The sequence below is a fragment of the Grampus griseus genome, assembly GCF_964374135.1.
Source record: "Grampus griseus genome assembly, chromosome: 3".
Taxonomy (NCBI): domain Eukaryota; kingdom Metazoa; phylum Chordata; class Mammalia; order Artiodactyla; family Delphinidae; genus Grampus; species Grampus griseus.
Genome location: NC_139019.1, coordinates 159,843,237 through 159,866,752, shown reverse-complemented (window position 1 = coordinate 159,866,752; position 23,516 = coordinate 159,843,237). Strand labels below are relative to the sequence as shown.

Here is a 23,516-nt window from a genome sequence, read left to right as displayed (position 1 = left end):
TTCTTTCACAACAAATTTATTTGCTGACCCTTCACGCTGAGCCTTGATGGACATGCAAAAGGAGGAATTTGGGGGCCCTACAGCCTCAGGACCCACCTAGCTCCAAGGCATCACCAGATCAAGGCACTTTCCCAATAGCTGGGCAACACCTGGAACCCCAACAATCCCACACCACTCTGACACAGCTGCAGGCTGATGCCCTGAGCATGCTCTCAGCACCCGTGTACAAAGGGCAGCCCCAAGCTGGCCTGGTCTGGGCCCCAACCCCATCTGAGACTGGCCATGCCCAACCCACCTACCCTCTCAGATGTCCTGGTGACCTAGGCTGAGATGAAGATGGCCAGGAGGGGTGCTCAGCTCCCATCCCCCTCGCACACCCTGAATCAAGTTCCCAGCCTGTCTAGCAGCAGCACAAGGTTTGGCACATAGTAGGCATGTGTTTGTTGAATGACTCAGTGAGCGGCAATGAAGGATGACAGCATGAGGGAGGTCTCATGCAGCTTCCCAGGTCCAACAGTGAGTTCTTGGAGCCCCTGGACAGAGCCAGATCTTGGAACCCCTGACCAGCCAGCTGCATTTCTTTGGTTTAGGAACAACCTGAAGCCAAGGATCAGAACAAGCCTTCCCCACCCTCCACGCTCTCAAGTCTGGCTTAGACATGTCTCCTGAAGGCCTCCTTTGTGCCAAGTAACTTGTGGGGTTCTCCAGTCCACAAACACAAAAGATCTAAAATGCAAAGCCATTTTTACGCACAATGAACGTCCACCAAGGCCTCCCCTCCTAACTGCATTGTGCTTCTGAGCTTAGAAATCTGGTTCACGTCCAGCCTCACATCAGCCCCTGCATACAGAATGGGGTGAGGAGCCACTATATAGATGGGGCACGCAAGGCTCAGAGCAGGAGGCAACTTGCCCAGGGATGCCCAAGAGAAGTCGGCAAGAAGAGACGTGGAAATCACAGCAGCTACCTTACAGCAGACACTTACTATAACGTCTGTCAAATGAATGAGCCTCAACATGGCTTGAAATTCTTTTGGAGTCAAGGTGTAATTTTAGAGGAAATAATAGAACCAAGAACATAACGGCCAGGGTTTCCGGCTGGAGCTGCTGCTGGGATTCTGTGAACTCCCCCCCCACAAAAGCTGTAACTCTATGGGGACCTGGCAGAAAGAGAAAGGGACCCCCCATTCCTACAAATGCCCTTCACCCCCATATCTCATTTAACCCCCACATCAGCCCTGGAGGGGGGGCTAATGGCTCCAATTTGTAGATGGCGAAGTAGAGGCCTGGAGAGGGGAGAACTGAGCCCAGGTCCTGGGTCTGGGTCCTCTCCTTGGTGCCCTGAATGCCCCCAGGGCTGCCCTCTAATCTGCCTTCTTGGTTTTTTTCTTCCTGGAGCCCTCACTCAGCTCTTCCTTGGACTTGGTGGGCAGGGCTGAGTGCGAGGGGCCGGGCCCACTGCCGCCCTGGGATCCACCGTGGTTGTCATGGTGATGGTCGCTCCCCCAGGCCGACCCAAACAGCACAGGGCAGATGTAGCCTTCCAGAACATCAAAAGGGGAACTGTGGGAGTGAGTGGCCATCAGGAACACCTGAGGTGGTGTGGCAGAGGGACAGGAGAGGCAGCAGAGCCAGAGGGAGAATGAGGCAGAAGCAAAGTGGGGGGTTGGGGGGGAAAAAGGGAGAAGGTCAGCCAGGTGAAGGGCAGAGGTAGCCCAGACCCAGCCTTCTGGCTGCATGCACCCCTAAGAAGGTGACCAAGTGTCCTGGGTTTTCTGGGAGGTGAGATTTTAGTGCTAAAAACCCAGGCACACCAAGACAGTTGGTCACCTTTTCCCCAGGAGTATCCCACACACACACCTGGGCTCAGAGAGGAGCTGTGTTTGGCTTGGGGTCGCTCACTCCCTTTCCCTATGTGATGGCCTGTGGTCCCTTCCCAAGGAGCCAGCAGCGAAGTCCCTCAGCTCCACGGGGAGGGAAGAGTGCATGGCCCCAGAAGACCTTTCCTGGGTAGGGGGTGACCCTAACTCAAGGCCTGAGGGTCAGACCAGCACCATTCCTGGTCCAGCCCGCTCTCCATGCCCGAGGCACAAGGCCCTGATACTCCAAACAGACTCCATACACTCCTGCCCCCATCTTGGCCTTTGCCCCTGCTGGGCCCTCTGCCTGGAAGACCTTGTTCTGCTCACCGCCATCCCCACCTGCTGGACACTAATCTTCTCATACCCTTCTCCCATGCATGAACCTACTGACAAGCTCCCCACCCCTTGACCTTAGGGCTGTCCTTTCCCCAGACACTCAAGGCCATGAGTCTAAGCTCCCTCACCTCAGCCTGGGAGGTTTGGGTCGGCGTCAGGACAGGAAGGCTTACCTTACAGGATACCATGAACATGGTGAAGATGAAGATGAGGCTGGCTTTGGACACTGGGAGCCAGCGGGTCTGCTGGAGGGTAAAGAGGATGGCTCCGTACAGACTGGCCTTGGTGGGGCTGGAGGAGGTAGCTGTGGTTACCGGGAGGGTCTGCATGGCTCAGGCCCCTGTACCACTGTCCCAGGCCCCCTTCTCTGCCCACCCCTGCTGGTCCCAGCACCCATCCCAGCTTCTCCAGAGTGCATGGTGGGAAGGTGCCCATGTGACATGGATGACGGGGGATCTCCCTGTACAGTAAAGAGCAACCTTGGCCCCAAAAGAGGTCTCTCCTTTTCCCTGCTCCTGGAAGGTGTCCATTAAGCCCTGGGAATGTCCTGCCTGATAGGAGTGTCTTTGTTTACCTGGGGATTTGGGGTCATACCGGATGGTAATGGTGTGATTTAGGGTGGGGTCTTGGGCCACATGGTATCAGCTGAACCTCTGGAGGGACTGGAGACTGAGGTCAGCCATGCAGGCAGTCAGCTATGTCTGTGTGACCAAGCCCCAGTAAAGCCCCTGAACACCAAGGCTCAGGGGAGCACTACTGGTTGGCAATCTTCAATGCATACGGTCACACATGGATGCTGGGAGAAACAGGTGCTGTCCACACAGTTCCACTGAGAGAGGACAGTTTGAAGCTTGCGCCTAGTCTCTCCCTGGATGCTGCCCCACATGTCTTTACCTTTGCCAATTTTCATCTGTAATAAACTATAATCCTAAGTATAATGGCTTGGCCAAGCGCTATGGGTCCTTCTAGCAAATTGTCAGACCTGAGGGTGGTCTTGGGGATTTCTGAACAGTGCACTCCCCCAGAAGGTGAGATTACAACACACAGTTCTTCTTAATTTTCCTTTTCTTCCTTGAAGAATAGGCTTCCGATATTTTGACTTGTTGCAGAAGACAGACCAGTGACTTCTGTTTCTGAAGTCTGTCGCTCACTGCACATATTTAATGATGATAATTCGACCTGATATTTCCAAAGCATGCACCAGGAGCCAGGGTCAGAGGGTTATGTGTGTGATGGCACCTTCACACTCAGCTGATGAGGCAGAAACAGAATCTGAGAGGGGAAGCCACTTGCCCTCTTAGTAGCAAGGGACACAACGGTCTGAGCCCCCATTTCCCTGTCCATGAGCTGAGTGTGGGAACAGACCTCTCATGGGCATAAAGTGAGATAAAGTTATGTTTTCCAACATATGAAATGGAAGCTAGTTTTCATTGGCATATGGGTGAGCCTTTTAATGTTGTCATATTTTAATGGCAACAGCGTTATTGTAGATTGGGAGAAAATTTAACTAGCTTGAACCTTTAGGTCTTTTAAAAATGTATTAGGCTAAACGCCCTGTGGGGTCCTGGGTTGAGTCCTGTATGTTGCCATCTGGCCCTGCCCAATGTTCCCCACTTAGCCGCAGCCACACTCCTCACCCACGCTGTGTGTTCTACATCCTGAATCCCTCACTTCCCACCCACAATCTGTACCCTGACCCTGCAGAACCAGGCAGAATCTTTGCTCTTTTTCTGACTTGAGAGTTGGCAGAGGTGCTGGCCTCTGTCCAGAAGCTCCCTCTTTGCCAGAAAACTCTTATTCGCTCTTCAAAACCCAAATCAAGTGTCTCATCACCCTGCAACGTTGCCTGCCCCTGTCCCCTAGGTAGTGTTAGGGCTCTACCTCCGGGGTCCCCCAGCCATGGTCTCTGGAAGCTTCTGAAAGGAGAATCAGGGGCTGAGACTTCCAAGTTACCAGAAGTATCCAACCCAGGGTCAGGCCCAGGGAATAGGGAGGATGGGATACTCACAAGGACATGTGCAGAATCTCGTTGGTCTCTGGCTTCCAGACCCCTCGGAGCAGCTGCTCAAAGTTGGACATGAGGGCGACACCAGAGCCTATGGGACAGGGTACTTCTAAACAAGCCCGCCACCTCCAGCTCCCTGTTCTTGGCTGAATTCCCAAGGAAGCAGCTTCTTTGCTTCTGGAGTCTCCTCCAGAGGGATACTGAGCCTGGGGTGTATGATCATCAGTTGCAGGTGGGGGAATTGAGGCCCAGAGAGGGGACAGTCTTGCTGAGGGTCACACAGCACATTTGGAGCAAAACCAGCATGAAGTAATCGAGGTCATATCCCACCTGCAAGGTATGTCTTGGACAAATCTGGGTTGTCTGCCCTGATGCTCCCAATCCAGGACCCTGAGCTGTGCATGAGGCTTCCAGAGGGCTCCCCACCCCCAGCCTCTCTTCTCTCTGGGTTCTGAGCTTTCAACCTTTTTCAAGCCACTTGCCCTCTGGAAGGCATGTCATACCCCTGGGGAATTTGCTCTGTAGTACAGGCTTCCTGGAGAGAGAATGAGACCCATGTCAAGATTTCTGGTTAAATTTCTAGAAGAATCTTCCCATTTACCCCAAATGTATTGGCTAAAGAGGCTTGGATGCCCACTCCAGGAGTGGTTGTGCTAACTGGGATGCCTGATAGGCACCACTGGACCAGGGGTTTGCATCTTGGATGACTTTGCCCCCAAGGAGGCATTTGGCAGTATCTGTAGACATTTTTGGTTGTCACAACTGGGGAGGGGGCTGCTATTGGCAACTAATGGGTTGAAGCTAGGGATGCTCCTCAACATCTTACGATGCACAGGACAGCCCCCACCAAAGAGCATGATCCAGCCCTAAATGTCAGTGGTACTGAGGACACTCTGACTCAACGGATGATGATTCTAGACCCAGGCATTTGAGGGTACCCACTTTGGTGAGCAGGAAGCAGGGATTCGGTGCCCAGTGGCATTTAGCACCCGCTCAAGCCTTCTTTCCCTGCCTTCCTTTTACTCCTTGGTCCACCACTGCAACTGTTACTGTTGAATTAGCTATTTCTCCTTTAACTTCCCTCTACTTTTGCTTTATGTATTTGGGTGCTCTGTTTTTAGGTGCATATATGTTTATAATGGTTATATCTTCTTAGTGGAGTGACCCAACATTATAAACTGTCCCTCTATATTTTTAGTAATATTTTTTTGTCTCAAAGTCTATCTTGGTCTACCTCTTAGCATAAATGGAGGAGGATAAAAAAGGAGGGCTCCAAAGCTGTTAGGAGAGTGGATGTTGAATTCAGAGGACTTGGAGTCAAACCCAGCTGTGTCCCCATAGCCATGTGACCTTGGGCATGTCATTTCATTTCCCTCCTCTGTAAAAAGAGATGATGTTAGCCTTCTCCTAAAGGAGAGTCTTAAGGATCAAATGAAAAAAGATGCACAAAGGCCTCAACTCAAAACTTGCCCTGGGTCAGGGATCTTAACCTGGAGTCTATGAACCCAGACAGGAAACAGAATTACATCTTCATTGTCACATCCCTCACTGAAATCCAGCCTTTCCTTCCATCATGAAGGGAGGCAGTTACCTCAGCAGGATTTGCAAGTCTGTGATTCTGTCACCAACAGAATTCATGGATGTTTTTCTTTTCACATTCCCATTGTTGCAGATGGTGGTTTCAAAATATCATTTGTGCTCAACACCACTTCAAAAGTCTGAGAGTTACTAGGAGCCACTGTAAGGTCTGCTATTTAATCACTAGGAAAGATGGATAAAACTACAGCATATATATTTTTTAATTTATAACTACTTTAAAATAATAGGCTTCCTTTATTCTCCTATATAGTTTACTTTATGCATTTAAAAAACAGAAAAGGGTCTGTAGGCTTTACTGGGCTGATAAAAGGGCTGTAGTCCACAAAGCGTAAGAACCTCTATAGTTCCAGGGGTATGATTTCCTCTCTAGGAGGCATTTGGCAATATCTAGAGACAATTTAGGTTGTCACACTGGTAGGTGCTACAGGCATCTAGTGGGTGGAGGCCAGGGACGCTGCTCAACATCCTACGATGCACAGGATGGCCTCCACCACAGAGAATGGTCCAGCCCCAAACGTCAGTAGGGCCACAGTTGAGAAATCCTGCTCTAGAGACATCAGCTGTCATTGCTTCGTTGTCCTATTTACCTTTGATAGTTAAATTTCTGGAAGAATCTTCTCATTTACCCTAAAGGTGTCTACTGATGAGGAGGCTGTCCTGACATCCCTTAGCCCAGAGCAATGGCTGTGCCAGCTGGGGTGCCCGATATGTCCCACTGAACAGGGGTTCTCAACTGGGGTGCTTTTCCATTGTTCTCATCATGGTCCTGTTTACCTTTGACCCAGCCAGTGGCGATCATGACGAACCACCCGTGGTGGTAGTGGTGATGCGCGTGATGGATGCCCACGGCGATCTTGCGGACTCTCACCACCTCCTTCATGGCCACGAAGATGAGTTTCACCGGCAGGAAGCAGACACACTTGTAAAAGAGGTCCAAGGGGCAGAAGAAAATCAAGTACCTTTGGGGAGAGAATGCCAAGCCTCAGGGGGAGACAGACCCTGGGGCCCCTCGGAGATGAGGTTGTATCCAGACCCTCGCTCTCACTTGCCGGGCTTAGGACAGCTGGGCAGTGGAAAGTGGTGGGTCAGGACCACTGTGGAGGTTGTGCTGGTGGGTTCTAATTCCTCCAACCTCCCGCCTCCCCAGTCCCAGGTGGCAGGGTCACCCTGCCCGCCTGCTCTGCTCTCCCACATCCCGCCAGACCAGTGATTCTTACCAGACTGCTGAGGCCAGCAGGATGCTGGAGTTGTTGCTGAAGTAGTCGACCGGGGGTTCCCCGAGGAGCAGATCAGCCAGGATGTAACTCCCGAAGCAATGCAGCATGGCACACAGCCAGGATGCCATGGGGTGGCGCCGGGACAGCTCGACTGCTCCTGAGGGGCATGGGGCATCCCCCACCATCACCAGGGCATCTGGGACATGCTTCACCCTTTATGCCCTCTGTTCAGCCCATCCTAATTCAGCTGCCTTCAGAGAGTGCCCACCCAATGCCTTGCAGTTTGCCCATTTCAGAGGAAGAACCAAGGCTCAGAGAGGGTGCACACATGTCTGAGGTCACACAGAGAGAAGGCAGAACCAGGCTGGGGCTCTTTCCTCCAAGCTCAGAGAGGTGGCAATAACGATAACACCAGCTCATTAGCAAGCATTCCCAGGTCTCAGACACGGGGTTTAGCATTTATAGGAAGGACATTAAATCTTCATTGATAACTGCAGCCAAGTGATCACTCTTATTATCCCCATGAGAAGACTGAAGCTTGAAGAGACAGGACAACACGCAGTTGGGAAAGCTTTGACGCAGCTACTCCTGCCTTGGGCTGATGCCAAGATCCCTATAAGCTTATACCTGTACTTTTGGTCTCTCCCTATTTAAAAAATTTTTGTGTGCGTGGTAAAATATACATAAAATGTACCACTCTAACCATCTTAAATGTACAGTTTAGTGGCATTAAGCACATTCATGTTATTGTGCAACCATCCTCATCATCCATCTCCAGAGCTTTTCACCTTGCAAAACTGAAACTCTGTCCCCATTAAACACTAACTCAGACTTCCCTGGTGGCGCAGTGGTTAAGAATCCGCCTGCCAATGCGGGGGACACAGGTTCAAGCCCCGGTCTGGGAAGATCCCACATGCCATGGAGCAAATAAGCCCGTGCGCCACAACTACTGAGCCTGCGCTCTAGAGCCTGTGCGCCACAACTACTGAAGCCCGTGCACCTAGAGCCGGTGCTCAGCAACAAGGGAAGCCACCGCAGTGAGAAGCCCGTGCACTGAAACGAAGAGTAGTCCCCGCACGCTGCAACTAGAGGTAGCCCACGTGCAGCAACGAAGACCCAACGCAGCCAAAAAAACCACTAACTCTCCATTCCTCCTTCATTCCAGTCCCTGACGCCTACCACTCTACTTTCTGTCTCTATGAACCTGACTACTTTATAGACCTCATGTAAGTGGCATCATACGGTATTTGTTGTTTTATGACTGGATTCTTTCACTTAGCATAATGTCCTCAAAGTTCATCCATGTCATAAGATGTGTCAGAATTTTCTTTTTAAGGCTAAATAATATTCCATTGGATGGATCTACCACATTCTACATATCCATTCATCCTTCAATGGACATTTGGGTTGCTTACACCTTTTGGTTATTGAGAATAGCGCTGCTAAGAACATGAACATACAAATATCTGCACGAGTTCCTGCTTTCAATTCTTTTGGGTATATTCCAGATGTGGAATTGCTGGATCAAATGTTAATTCCATTTTTAATTTTTTGAGAAACTTCCGTACTGTTTTCCACAGCAACTGCCCCATTTTACATTCCCATCAGTAATGCACAAGGGTTCCAACCTTTCCACCTCCTCAGCAATACTTGTTGTTTTCTGTTTTTTAGGAATAGCTATGCTGATGGGTATGAGGTGATATCTCATTGTGGTTTTGATTTGCATTTCCCTAGTGATCAGTGATATTCAGTACTTTTTCATGTGCTTATTGGTCATTCCTATATCTTCTTTGGGGAAATGTCTATTCAAGTCTTTTGTGTATTTTTTAAAAAATTGGGTTGTCCTTCTGTTGTTAAGTTGTGCTCTTATGGAGAATGTTCATTTGCTGAGTAAAGAGCTTTGGTTGGCCCCAGATAGGAAGGCACAGAAGAAATTTGAAAGGTGGAGCTGAAGAGCTCCGGAGCCCTATCTTGCTGGGGGAGAGCCATCAGTGCAGAGGGAAGTCACCAGGTATTGGTACCGAAGGGGACAGTGCAGGGCATGCCCACATGTGAGGAACGGTGTAGAAAGAGCAATGAGCAAAGCTGGATAATGGAGTCCTTGAAGGCAGAATTAAACTAACAGGGTGAGGAGGGAGAGAGAGCATCCCATGCTAGCAGCATGGAAGGAACAAAGACACAAGCAAAAATGGCCAAGCACAAATGCCACTTCCTCCAGGAAGGCTTCCTTGCTCTACTGAGCCCTTCACTCCTGACTCTGGGCTCTCACCACTCTGTGGACTCCAACCCATTTTTGGTCTTGGTACTTTATTCAATTTTTCACATAGAAAAACAGAAAGTAGATTAATTGTTGCTTAGGGCTGGAGGGGATGGGGGAGATGGGAGGGTAAAAGCTAGAGGATCCAGCTTGGAGGAGATAGTTGCACAATTCTGTGAATATACTAAAAACCAGTGAATGGGATGATTTAAATGGGTGAATTGGGTGGTGTATGAATTACATCTCCATAAAGCTCTTAAAAAATAAAAGGATAACAAAGAAAAAAATGTAACAGTTCACAGTTTCTGCAACTGAGGATAAACATTCATAAATGATACTAAATTGAGTCTTCTTATAAACCCAAGGCAAGAAAATGCAAAACACTGGACTAACTTAGCGAACAGAAATAGGGACCCCACACCTAAGGAAGATGGCTCAGTGCATCGGTTTCCAACTTGGCTGTACATCCGTTACCTGGGGACTTTACAAACACCTGATGCCTGCTTCCCATCCCAGAGGGTCTCGGTTTGTCGGTGTGGGATGTGGCTGGGCTTGTGGATTTTTTTAATGCTCCTAGGTGATTCCTTTGTGCAACAAAGTTGAGCACCACAGAGATAGGGGAATGAACTGGCCCATGTCCTGACATCCTGCAGCCTTGATAACCCAAGACCTCCATGGTCTGAGAGGATGGGCTCCCAAGAGCAATGGTTTTCAAACTGTGTTCCTGGGAACCGTGAGGGTTTGCAGGGGCAAAGGAGAAACCAAGCAAGTATGTCCTGGGTCTTCCTCCTGTTTCAACCAGAGCACAACTTCATTTACTGCTTCATCTCAGAGTTCGGCATAAGATTTTGTTTGAAAAGGAGAATCTGGTATTCACACAGGCGTGCATGCAAATATTCATAGCAGCTTTATTTGTAAACAACCCAAATGGCTTCAATGGGTGAATGGATAAACAAACCATGGTACATCTGTACCATGGAATACTACTCAGTAACGAAAAAGGAATAAACCAGGGATACACAAAACAACCCAGACAGATCTCAACGGTGTGACGCTCAGCGAAAACTGCCAATCTCAGAAGGTTACATACTGCATATGATTCCATTTATATAACATTCTCCAAGCGACAAAACCATAGTGATGAGTGGCAGCGAGCAGATCAGTGGTTACCAGGGGTTAGGGTTCAAAGGAAGATCTAACTATAGAGGGGCATCACAGGGGAGTTTCTTTGGAGTGTCAGAACCATTCTGTAATCCTGATCGTGGTGGTGGTTACTCCAATCTACACATGTGATAAAATTTCAAAGGACTATATTTTTTAAAGTCCATGTAAAAACAGCTGAATAAAGTCTGTAGTTGGTGTTAATGGTATTATTCTGACGCCAATTTTCATGTTTAAATAATGAGCTACCATTAGGTAAGATGCTGTCATTGGGGGAAGCTCGGTGAAGGGGACTTGAAAACTCTTTGCTCCATTTTTGCAACTTCTGGGACTCCCCTGGTGGTCCAGTGGTTAGGACTCAGCACTTTCACTGCCAGGGGTTCAATCGCTGGTTGGGGAATTAAGATCCTGCAAGCTGTGGCATGGCCACAGGAAAAAAAAAAAAAAAAAGAACCCATTTTTGCAATTTCTTATGAGTCTTAAACTCTTTCAAGATAAACTGTATTTTAAGCTCCCAAATTAAAATGAAGGCAGGGGGTCTAGTTCTTTAAAAACACGTTTACAAAAAACACTAGAGGTACAGGATTAATGTCTATTAGTCAAATACACTTTATACTACACACTTAAGTCTTTTGTATCTTTTTTTTAAACATGTTTATTAGAGTATAATTGCTTTACAATGGTGTGTCAGTTTCTGCTTTATAACAAAGTGAATCAGTTATACATATACATATGTCCCCATATCTCTTCCCTCTTGCATCTCCCTCCCTCCCACCCTCCCTATCCCACCCCTCTAGGTGGTCACGAAGTACGAGCTGATCTCCCTGTGCTATGCGGCTGCTTCCCACTAGTTATCTATTTTACGTTTGGTAGTGTGTATGTGTCCATGCCACTCTCTCACTTTGTCCCAGCTTACCCTTCCCCCTCCCCATATCCTCAAGTCCATTCTCTAGTAGATCTGCATCTTAAGACAATAGTAGCATAAAGATAGAACCTAACTATCTCAAAAGATTCAAAAGGAAGAAATGGACAAATTCTTTTGAATCTTTTGAGATAGTTAGGTTCTATCTTTATGCTACTATTGTCCTAATCTTCTATAGCCACACCCCTGAGTTGAAACCTGGGTGTCTCCTGGTGTGACAACTTATTTCATCATCTTGATTCCTTCCCTCCCCCACTAGTTTCATTTTCCAGAGAATGAATTTAGAATTAATTCATAAGACACAGCTACTTAGCTCTCACAGCCAGAGCTGGTACCAATGACTCTATTTTTTAAGTTTTATTTTAAATTTTATTTTATTGAAATATAGTTGATTTACCATATTGTGTTAATTTCTGCTATACAGCAAAGTGATTCAGTTATACATATATAAACATTATTTTTTATATTCTTTCCCATTATGGCTTATCACAGGATATTGAATATACTTCCCTGTGCTATATATGCTATACAGTAGGACCCTGCTGTTTATCATCCTATATATAACAGTTTGCGTCTGTTAATTCCAAACTCCCACACCTTCCCTTCCCCCACCCCCCACCCCCGCCCCGCCAACCACAAGTCTGTTCTCTACATCTGTCTTTTTCTGTTTTGTAGATAAGTTCATTTGTGTCATATTTTAGATTCTACATGTAAGTTATATCATATGGTATTTGTCTTTCTCATTCTGACTTACTTCGCTTAGTATGATAATCTCTAGGTCCATCCCTGTTGCTGAAAATGGCATTATTTCATTCTTTTTTATGGCCAAGTAGTATTCCCCAGTGCCTCTCTTTAATAAACAATTTACTTAATCCAATGAAAACTCTACTCAGTGCGGATGTGAGATGACAAGCTTACAATATGTAATCTATTAGTCAAAAGGCTAATCAAAAGAAATAATTAGTTCAGGTTTTGGGAGTTTGGAGGGAAAGTTTCTCTTTGTTTCTAGAGATTGGATGCCTTTTGTCTCTAAATTGTCAAATCTGAACGCTTGGCCTCTTTATGCTGTGTACTAAGTGCGAAGCTACTGACATAAATACCTGTATATACTATTGATACACTCAACAAGTTGACTTGATCTTAATCCTTTCGTGAGTACAGGGACCTTTATCAGTCTTATCTGCTGCTGAACCACCCCCTTCCCCTGACCCCGTGTGCTTGGCACTATGCCTGATACATGGTAGTTACTCAATAAATAATTGTTAGTGAAAGAACGGTCCACATGGAGGTTACATTCTAGCAAATGTGGACTGAACACTCCTAGGCACTGAGGTTGTATTGGGCACTTTTGGTTACATCATAACAACAACTTCCCCTGCTCCCTTTATTTATTGAGTTACTTCTTTTTTTTTTAATTGAGTTACTATTGTGTCCCAGGCAACTACATACCTTCACACCATCCTCAAGGCTTCAGCGTCAGAGCCCAGGCTTTCAACCACAGGTAATGTAGGGATCGATATCCCTGCCTATAGTGAGTTATATAGGAGGGACACCCCCCACCCCAAATTCATGTCCTTCAAAATCTCATTTGGAATAGGGTCTTTGCAGATGCAAATAAGGTAAGGCTCTCGAGATGAGATCATCCTGGAGCATCTGGGTATGTCCTGAATCCAATGAGAGTGTTCTTATAAAAGACAAAAAAAGGAGACACAGACACAAAGAAGAAGGTGTTGTAAGTTGAACTCACAAGAAGATATGTTTAAGTCCTAACCCTTGGTATCTGTGAATGTGACCTTATTTGGAAATAGGGTCTTTGCAGATGTAATTAAGTTAAGATGAGGTCATTAGGTGGGCCTTAATCCAATGTCCGGTGTTCCTTATAAGAGGAGACATATCACAGGGAAGAAGGCCAAATAAACAAGCAGGTAGAGACCATAGGGATGCATCTACAAGCCATGGAACCCAAGGATGCTAGCCACCTCCAGAAGCTAGGAAGAGGCATAGAAAGATTCCTTCCCAGAACCATCAGAGAGAACATGGCCCTGCTGACACCTTGATTTTGCATTACTAGCTTCCAGAACGGTGAGACAATACATTTCTGTTTTAAGCCACTCAGTTTGTGGTACTTCATTATGGCAGCCAAAGGAAATTCATACAGATGGCGATATGAAGACAGAAGCAAAGACTGGAGTAATGTATGTATAAGCCAAGGAATGCCAAGGATTGCTGGAAGACACCAGAAACCAGGAAAGAGGCATGGAAGCATCCTCCCCTAGAGACTCCAGAGGAAACCAGACGCCTTGACTTTGAACTCTGGCCTTCAGAACTGTGGAGAATAAATTTCTGTTGTTCTAAGCCCTCTGGTTTGTGGTCATTTGTTATGGCAGCCCTAGGAAATTAACATAGCATCTGACAGATGAGGCAACAGAGCCTCCCCAAGGTCAATGGCTTACCCAAGATCACCCAGGCATTCAGTGAGTGTTTTTGAGCTCTGACCATGTGCTGGGCTCTTGCTAGGCACTGGGGATGCAGCTATAAGCAAGAGCTGGTTCAGGCATTACCTTTGTGGGGCCCATAGTGTGGTAGAGAGGCAACGTGGTTAAATAATCCCACAGATGAAGGTTAAACCTCATAAGGGAGAGACACATGGTGCTTTGAAGGGTTTAATTGGGGAACTGTCCCAGCTGAGGAGGTCAGACTTCATTTAGGAAGTGGCACTTAAGCTGAGATCTGAACAATGAGCAGGGATTTCCTAGAGGACGGGGGTGGAGGGGTGAAGATGATCCAGGCAAAGGGAGAGCATGGGAGAAGGTGGAAGGGGGAGGAGAGAGGAAACCTAAGGGCTAAGGGGCACTCAATGCCAGATATACTGGTCAGGTCGGCATGGGCTGGATATCCAGCAAAGCAAGTGACCAAGCCAGGGCCACAACGACCCCACACCTTTCAACATGGCATCCAAGCCTCTTTCCTGGGTTTGATGTCCAATGTTCTAAGCCCGTGTTGGGGAAAGAAACATGACGTCTACTGTACTCCATAGAGGGAGCTGCCTTCTTCTCAAATCTGTCAACCTCACAGAGAAGTGGGGAGGGGACTATCTGCCCCTCCTCCAGAGGGAAAAAGCCCAGGTTTCCCTTGTACACACACAGTTGGGAGGGTCAACAGGCATAACCAGCTTGGAGGCAATCTGACAATACTGAGGAAGCCAGAAGCTGTGAGTCGCCTGTGCTCCAGCAATTCTGCTCCTCACTGTTTGCTCAAAAGAAACTAGTGCATGTGGGCAAAGAGACACGGGGAGGGGGATTTCACTGCCATACTGTGACAACAGGAGAAAAGTGGAGTCTACTGTTTCTTAGTGAGGGAGTAGAGTCACGCAAAATGGAATATCGCAGAGGAGATATATAAAAATGAATTAGATCCGGGCTCCTCACCCTCAGCACTGCTGATGTATGGGGCAGAATCATTCTCTGCTGCAGTGGGGGCCATCCTGTGCACTGCAGCATGTCAAGCAACATCCCTGGCCTCCACTCATTGGAGGCTAGTAGCCCACCCCCACCCTGGTTGTGACAACCAAAAATGTCTCCAGATATTACCAAGTATCCCCTGAGAACAAATTCCCTTCTGGCTGAGAACCCCTGCTCTAGATGTATCAACATGGATAAAATCCCATAACGTTATTGCTGAGTCAAAAGGTTAGATTGCAAAATGATTATGTTTATGTATATTTTATGTATATATGTAAAACAACACAAAATGCTCCATGCAGTTCATAGATACATAAACAGTGGTAAAGGTATACATACAGGCATGGGAAGAATATAGGCTGCCTTTAGGGCAGTGGTCACATCTAGAGAGGGAGGGAGAGGAACAGATGGGGTTAGCTCTGCCTGCCACTATTCCTTTAAAAAAACAACAACAAAAAAACCCATATCTGAAGCAAATCTACGTTCACATCTGGTAAGTCTGTGTACGGCGAGAGTACGGAGGTGTCAGTGGGGATAGTTATTCTGTATGTTTGAAATATTTAATCACCATAACTGCAAAAAAACAAGGGTGCCCTTAAAGCTGATAAGCAAGAAGGACTTGGGGTACTCTCCCGCCTCATCACACTAGGCTCCACAGTCTGTACCAAGCCCCCTCATGGGCCCCTCACTGCCTGCCCCCTCTCTGATGGCTGTGGATGGGGGTCCAGGAACAGGAGGTCTCATAGCCTAGGGTAGGCAGCATGGTACCGTGCTGCCCTATGCACAAGAACCCATCACTAGGTTCTGGAAGACTCATGCTCATGTTCACAGCAGCACTAGTCACAGTTGCCAAAAGGTGGAAATAACCCAAATGTCCATCAACAGATGAATGGATAAACTAAATGTGGTCCATCCACACAATGGACTACAAGTCAGCCTTAAAGAGGAATGAAGTTCTGATACACGCTACAACATGATGAACCTCAAAAACATGCTAAGTGAAAGACGCCAAAGACAAAAGGCCACATAACGTATGATCCCATTTTTATGAAATGTCCAGGACAGGCAAATCCATAGAGACAGAAAGCAGATTAATGGTTGCCAGGGACTGGGGGAGGGGGGAATGGGGAGTGACTGCTAATAGGGAGAGGGCTTCCTTTGGAAGTGATAAAAATGTTCTTGAACTTATACATTACATATAGGTGGGATCATAAGACATGGCCGTTGGCATCTAGCTTCTTTCACTGAGCACAATATTTTCAAGGGTAATATTCATTTTCACTGCTGTATAGTATTCCATCATAGGAACAGATTGCAAGTTATTTATCCACTTTCTTGCATATACATTTTATAATCAGGAAACACGTCTCATAAAAGTTGTTTCAGAGTAAGTCAGCAACATTCTTCCCTTTCTCTTTACCACCCCCATTGACTAACCACGTGTTCTTGGACAAATCATTGTTTTCTTTCTCCAGCTCTTTCCTTCTGTCAGGTGGGAACCCTAATCCCTTCTTTGCCCAACTCCTAGTAGAGGTTGGAATCAAATTTTCCCCCCTCAGTCTCACCCTGGAGTCACAAGCCCAAAGCGCATCTTCTCCCCGCCCTCGAGGTTATCCTGAGTCTCAACATCTACCAAGTTCCTCCATTATGAAGCCGAATGCTCTCTTTTCTCCTCTGGGGCATCTATTTAAAACGCCGCCAGCTGAGAGTTAATCCTTTAGAGCAGCTGGTGGGTCCTACAGGGGCCGGGTCAGGTGAGGCACCCATGTTTTGCAGAAATGGATACCTCTGCAACTAAAAATAACCCCCAGGGGTTGAATTCTTTCCAGGGTCTTTCTTGTGCCCTCTGGGACCATAAGGCCAGGGAGGGTGGGGGTGGGGATGGGAGCCTGGGTTTTGCGGGAACAAAGTAGGCTCCTCACTATGAGTGAGGCCTGGTAGAAAAGTCACACGCCTGGGTTTTGGCTCTGCTGTTCACTCTGGCATGGCTTTGGGCAAATAACCGCCCCTCGCCCCCTCTCCCCCGCAAGCCTGTTTCCTCTGTTGTCAAAGGGAGAATGAAAGCACTCCCTCCACCAAGTTATATTGACGATTCAATGCTCTGCGTATTATCATCATTATGCATTTTTTTTAATTGAAGGGAATTCCCTGGTGGTCCAGTGGTTAGGACTCCGTGTTTTCACTGCCAAGGGCCTGGGTTCAATCTCTGGTTGGGGAACTAAGATCCCACAAGCTGCGTGGTGTGGCCATATAAATAAATAAAATAAAAAATTGAAGTTTAGTTGATTTACAATATTGTGTTAATTTCAGGTGTACAGCAAAGTGATTCAGTTATACGTTGTCTGTGTATACTTTTTCAGTCTTTTCCATTATAGGTTATTACAAGATATTGAATATAGTTCCCTGTGCTATACAGTAAACCCTTGTTGTTTATTTTATATACCGTAGTGTGTATCTGTTACTCCCATACTCTTAATTTATACCTGCCCCCCTTCCCCTTGGGCAACCACAATTTTGTTTTCTACGTCTGTGAACTTCTTTTCATTATCAATACCCTCCCAGCAACCCTAGAAGGACGGGATGAGTCTACTCATTGCTACAGATGAGAAGACTGAGGCTGGTGGGGATGTCCTGCCCCAAGGATCCACAGCAAGGCAGTGGTCAAGAAACTGCCCCCTGGCTCTTTCCCTTTGCCATGCTTCTTTTTGGTTTCTCTTGCTGAGTACTTGGGGCAGCACCCAGAAGCAGCAGAATGTGGGTTTCAATTCCAGGTTTGCCACCAAAGCACTCCCCTCTCACTGGGTGAGTTTGGTTGCTCACTCCCCTACCTGGGCCTCAGTTTAGTCATGTGTAGAATGAGGATGCTGTCTAGAGTGACCAACTGTCCTGGTTTGCTTGGGGCTGAGGGGTTTCTGGGACTTTGGGTGCTTGTCTTGGGCGAATGTGGGCGAGTTGGTCACCCGGCACTATCATTCATTTCAGAGGGCATCTGCGAAGATGAAAAGAAATTGCTTAGTGTTTAACAATTATATGAGAGTTATTTCTGGAACTGAACTGAAATGGAAAGTACCTGTGGGTGGAAATTTTAGTGGATGGACTTATAAAAATCAGGTCTGCCTAAGGAGGAAGGAAGAAACCCCTATCAGGACCCTCCTTCTGACCTGTGATGGGCTCCACAACATTCCCTCTCTGGGGGTCGGTGTCCTGTCTGTGGATGGCCAGGAAGTGCTAGAAGGTTTCCCAGGGCACCTTTAGCACTGCTGCCATTCTGCGCTATTTAGTGTGAGGTCCAAACATAGGAAGTGTGTTCACAGAGTTTCTCTAAGAAAGTCACCCTCTCCCAAGCCTCTGTGCTCAGCTTTCTTCCTCAGTTTCCCCCACTGTAAAATGGAATAGTAGCCCCTCCTCAAAAGGCTGGAGGGTGAGCAGTCCCCAACCCTCAAAAAGCTTATAGTTCAAACCAGAGATCAAGGAACAGTTCTCTTTGGCTCCCACCGTAGTTTTTAAATGTTCAAACTGCAACCAACATGTCTTTCAATAGGTGAATAATTAAACCATGGAACATCTGTATCGTGCAGTATTATTCAGCACTAAAAAGAAATGAGCTACCAAGCCACGAAAAGACATAGGGGAGCTTTAAATGTATCTTGCTAAGTGAAAGAAGCCAGTCTGAAAAGGCTACATACTGTATGATTCCAACTCTATGACATTCTGGAAAAGGCAGAACTATGAAGACAGTGAAAAGATCAGAAGTTGTCAGGGGTTTGGGGAGGGAAAAGGGGGGGGGTGGCATGAATAGGCAGAGCTTCAGGGTAGTGAAACTATTCTGCATGATACTACAATGATGGATACATGTCATTATACGCTTGTTAAAATCCATAAAACGTACAACACAAAGGAACCCTTATGTCAACTGCAGAGTTTAGTTGATAATGATGTTGATAATACCTGATAATAATGGTAATAGGACAATAATGGTGTTGACAATAATGTTTGTTCATGGACCATAGCAAATGTTTCCACTCTGGTGCAGAATGTTGATGGTGGTGGAGGCTGTGTGGGAGGTTGGTGTGGGTGGGTAGTCAAAGTATATGGAAACTACTTTCAGTTTAACTTTGCTGTGGATCTAAACTGCTCTAAAAAACTGTCTATTAATTTTAAAAAAGAAAAGACATGTTCAAATAGCTAACATATAAACATAGGGAGCTACAAATCACATTTCTAGCTTCCCTTGAAAAATTAGTTCTGCTGGTTCTAGCCCCAATCAGGGAGAGATGCACATGGCTGGATCTCACCTGGGGACGGTCCTCACCTGGCTGTCTTATTGTTTTCCATATATGACCTGCCTGGCCCTTGGAAGCATTAGGGCTTGAGACTCAGTCTAGATCAGTGAGTCTTAAGTGGGGGTAAGTGTGTCCCCCCGCAGGGACACCAGCAATGCCTGAGGACATTTTTTTTTCACTTTTTTCTTTTTTTTATGGCCCCACCACATGGCTTGTGGGACCTTAGTTCCCCGACCAGGGATTGAACCCAGGCCCTCAGCAGTGAGAGCGCGGAGTCCCAACAACTGGACTGCCAGGAAATTCCCTGGGGACATTTTTGTTTGTCACAGCTGGGGTATGCTCATGGCATCTAGTGGGTTGAGGCCAGGGATGCTGCAAAACATCCTGAAATTCACAGGACGGCCCCTGCCACAGAGAATAATGATCTGTCTCTGTCATTAGTGTTGAGGTTGGGAAACACTGGTGCAGAGCTGGTTCTCATCTGGGGAACTTTAAAAAATACTGATGATGGTACCACGCCCTGCGATTCTGATTCTAATGATAAAGGGGTGCTACCTGGACAACAAGAGTCTTAAAAGCTCCCCAGGTGACTCTAATGTGTAGCCATACTTGAGAACCACTGGTCTGGAAGGCTCTTTGCATGGGTCAGGGCTTAAGGTAGCCAGGATTGTCATTTAATCATTCATTCACTCATTCCTTCAATCATGCCGCCAGCATCCACTACTTCTTTATTTCTTCTTGCATAGAGCTAAGGGTCCTAGAGGTGAGCCAGACCTGGCCCTCCCTTTCCTATTAAGGAGCTCCAGCCTCTTTTAGCCCATCATTTCTCAAACATTAGTATGCTTACAGGGATCTTGTTCAAATGCAGAGTCTGTTTTAGCAGGTCTTGGTGGGGAGCCTGGCATTCTGCATTTCTTAACCAGGGGCCACAGATGCTGTTCACCTGAGGACCACACTTTGTGCTTCATCCTCATTCAGGATTCTCACAAAAGCCTGACCCAGAAAATGCCTGCATCCTGGAAAACACATTGCCCCATGCCTTACAAATAATTCTACTACCTCTCACAAGTGCCTTAGATCTGACTACTGACAAAGTTCTCAACAGATCTTCACAATAGCCAGGAAAGGGAGTCCAGGATTATTTTACCAATGAACCCATTTCACAGATGAGCAAACTGAAGCTCATGTAAGCAAAGCAACCAGCCTGGTGTTTACTCACTGTGAGAAGCAGAACTGACTCCCAATTTGAAGATTATTCCTTAAAGCCAGCTTGGCTCTCAGGTTCACAAAATTCTTAATTTCTGTACAAGGGGTCACACATATTCTGTAACTGGTCCTGCAATCAGCACACAGATTCTGAGAAGAAACTTTTAGAGAGGCTTAGCAGGAATACCAAACTGGGGGACTAACAGCTAAGTCCAATGCCTCCCTTTTCTAAGGGTAGGCAAGTACCCCAGAGCAATCGCAGTGATTCTTGGGATCAAGCAGACCGGGGTTCGAATTCCAAGGCTGTCATCTACCAGCCCTGGGACCACAGGCTCATTGTGTATGTAAATTAGCTTAGCCTCTATTTCCTATTTCCCCAGTTATGAAAGGAGGGAGCTGAATGTTGATCAGACCAGGGGGTTCTCAACCTTGACAGCATATAGCATCCTTGGGGGAGGGGAGCTTGAAACACGAGCATGCCAGGGCCCTATCTCAGATATTCTGATTCTATTGGTCTGGAGTGGAGATGAGATGGGGGTTTAAGAACCCCCAGGAGCCTCTAATGTGCTGCTGGGGTTCAGAACCACTGAACCCTTTCAGCCTTCAGGAACCTTCAGGCTGCAGTCCTTCAAGTTCAGGTGATTTACTCTGTGACTCCAGCAGAAATATCCCAACCCCTCTGCATGCTCCCAGCCAGCCCAGAGACCTCTTTCCTTCCGAGACTTGTGTCCTACATCCCTACTGGGCTGCTGCCCTTCACAATTTTCGATTTCCCAATGTGTGCTAGGTTCTGTACTTGCCCACGGGACTGGCCTGAGCCACCAGGAATTCATCTGCAGACAGGAAATACAGCCCCATGTTCAGGCTAAGATAATACAAAGCTTATTTTGCTTTGCAAAGTAACTGCTTTTCAGAAGAGCCTTTAAAGAAATAGACTCTGGCATGTGGACGAGCTAAAATAAAATGGAACAAAAACACTTGCCAGGCAGAGTTTGATCTTATTTGCATAAGACTGTTCATTTACATCCGTAACTACAGGGGTATAAATGCAGAGAAGTGAGGTCTGGAATGGTGGCCACCATGTCAACTGTAACTATCCCCTTTTTCCTTTGGGCTTTTCAGTTCGTTTTTCTTTCTTTTTTAAATATACACAAACACCTATTTTTATCATCTTTAAAAAAGCTACTTCCAGAGACTATAGTGATAATTTACATCTAAGTGCGAGAAAAGATCACAAAGTTTCGGGTGATTGGTCTTTTCTAAAGCTAAATTCTACTGTCCATTTAGTTTGCTGGTGTGCTAGAATTATTAAAATACTAGGAGACGAACAAGAAACACTCCCAGAACCTTGTATAAAAATAGAATGCATTCTAAGGAAGCCATTTACCATCATTTAAAAAAATCGTTCAAAAAAAAAAAAAAAAAAACAATCCAAGAAGCTGGGTTTTCCCCCCAGCGATTCTCCATGAGGGTCTGGAGCTGGTGGGAGGAGGCTGACCCCAAATCATCCTGCCCTAGGGCCAGTACTGCTCAGTAAGTGAAAAGGATCCGGGCCAGACCTGGAAGAATTCCCTCTGGGCTCCGAGATCCAGCAGAGCCTTGGCCCAGGGAAAGGGAGAGGAGGTTGCCCCAGGGCCACAGCGGGGAAGGGGCACCGGTGTCACTTTCTCTGAACCTGATCACAGCTCCCAGCACTGCCGGCCCTTATATAGACACTCAGCTGCCGTTCTGGCTCCCCGCTCCAAGGGCAAGGAGGGAGGTCACGGCTGCGGGCAGCTAGGACGTCTGGCCAGGCCAGCAGAGCCGACCCGCCTGCGCCCTCACCACGACCTACGCCCCTCGCCCAAGTTCCTGCGACCGTACCCTGCTCGGACCCCTGACCTTCTCTCCCTGCATCCTCCCCGGCACCTGTTCCCTCTCCTCTGAGCAATCACATTCCTTTCCTTTCCTCCAGCCTGCATCTGCTTCCCCTCCCCCAGCGCCACAATCTCAGGAGCTTCTCTCCTTGCCCTCTCTCTTGTCTCTCCCCTCTGTCCGGCCCCGTATGGGAGAACCCCATGATCCCAGCACCTGCCTGTTTCCCCAAACCGGTCCCTGGGACTGTTCCCCCACGATTCAGGCCTTTCCCCTTCTCCAGACCCCTGGGTAAACCGCCGTCCCTCGCCCCGGAATGCCAGTCCTCTCCAGCCTCCGGCCCTGGCTCACCTGGCTCATACTTGAGGTAGAGAATGGAGACGATGAAGTAGCTAAGGTCGAAGACAGGAAAGAGGGGCACCCGCGAGAAGCTGAGCGCAAGCTCGCCCAGGCTCAGCGCCGAGAGCAGCTCCATGGCGCCCGCCGGGTCCCACCCCAGCCCCCGGCCCGGTGAGTCCAGTCGCCTGCAACTGCGCCCCCCCCCGCTGGACCCGCCCCCGCCCGCCAGGCGCCGCCCCCAACCCTGCCCCCGCGGGAGAGGAGGGGCGACCGCTGGCTGGCCTTGGGGCGGGTGGTGGGACCCTCCAGTCCCATGGAGGCCGGTCGGTCCAATGTCCCACACTGTCCCTCGGGCCATCACGACCCCATTCAGCCCAGCCAGGCGGGGTGCGGTGTCCCCGTGGAGTGTGAGTTGGACAGGGGATCTGTCCTTGGAGGGGGGCGGGATCCGTTCCTCACGGAGCCCACCCAGGCGGGACGGACCAATCAGGACCGCGTTCCTGTGGGGCTGATCAGGACCCAAGTCCTCTGTGGAGCCCTTGGATCCGGACCTCCATCCCCCGTGGGACCAGATCAGTTGTGAACCACATACTCCCGTGCCCCATAGGGTCCATTCGGTCAGGACCCCCGTCCTCTATCGAGCTGTCATGATCCCAGCCCTCTGTAAATCATGACTTCTGTGCCGCGCAAGGAATCCCGTCCTCCTAGGGAACCGCTCAGTCGGGACCCCCGCCCCGGGTAGTGCCTGCCTAGTGGGGATCCCGCCTTCCGTGGGGCCCAGGAGGAGGCCCTTTTGGAATGCAACAGTCGGGGCGTCCATGCCCGGTAGAGCCCACTGCATCAGGACTCATTCCCCTATGCATTTCAGTGATCAGGGCGCACCGTTTCTCTAGAAGCCGCATCCGAGAGCCCAGCCCAGCAGAAGGCTAGTGCTCTGGCTGGCTGGTCTCTCACGCATGCGCGAAAGGCTTCCAATCCGTTACCCAACCCTGCCCCCAGATGGCTCCGCCCCTGG

The 23,516-nt window shown here is 48.0% G+C and overlaps 1 protein-coding gene across 1 annotated transcript; it reads right to left on the bottom strand.

Moving 5' to 3' along the window:
- On the bottom strand, positions 1-22,719 carry TMEM38A (transmembrane protein 38A). Its single transcript, XM_082650832.1, has 6 exons — positions 22,514-22,719; positions 7,019-7,175; positions 6,576-6,760; positions 4,206-4,293; positions 2,371-2,488; positions 1-1,591 (listed from the first exon to the last, which is right to left on the bottom strand). Exons 1-6 carry the CDS (start codon positions 22,635-22,637, stop codon positions 1,364-1,366), a joined length of 900 nt encoding a protein of 299 aa, XP_082506958.1. The 5' UTR covers positions 22,638-22,719; the 3' UTR covers positions 1-1,363.
- Positions 22,720-23,516: the final 797 nt, after the last annotated feature.

What these genes read in the sequence shown, in the direction of transcription:
- TMEM38A (XM_082650832.1), bottom strand. Translation starts at nt 22,637, where the DNA reads ATGGAGCTGCTCTCGGCGCTGAGCCTGGGCGAGCTTGCGCTCAGCTTC. An exon ending in CGCCACTGGCTGGGTCAAAG is followed by an intron (nt 4,294 to 6,575) that starts GTAAACAGGACC and finishes CCTGTCCCATAG; the next exon opens with GCTCTGGTGTCGCCCTCATG. An exon ending in TGTTCATGGTATCCTGTAAG is followed by an intron (nt 1,592 to 2,370) that starts GTAAGCCTTCCT and finishes ACACCACCTCAG; the next exon opens with GTGTTCCTGATGGCCACTCA.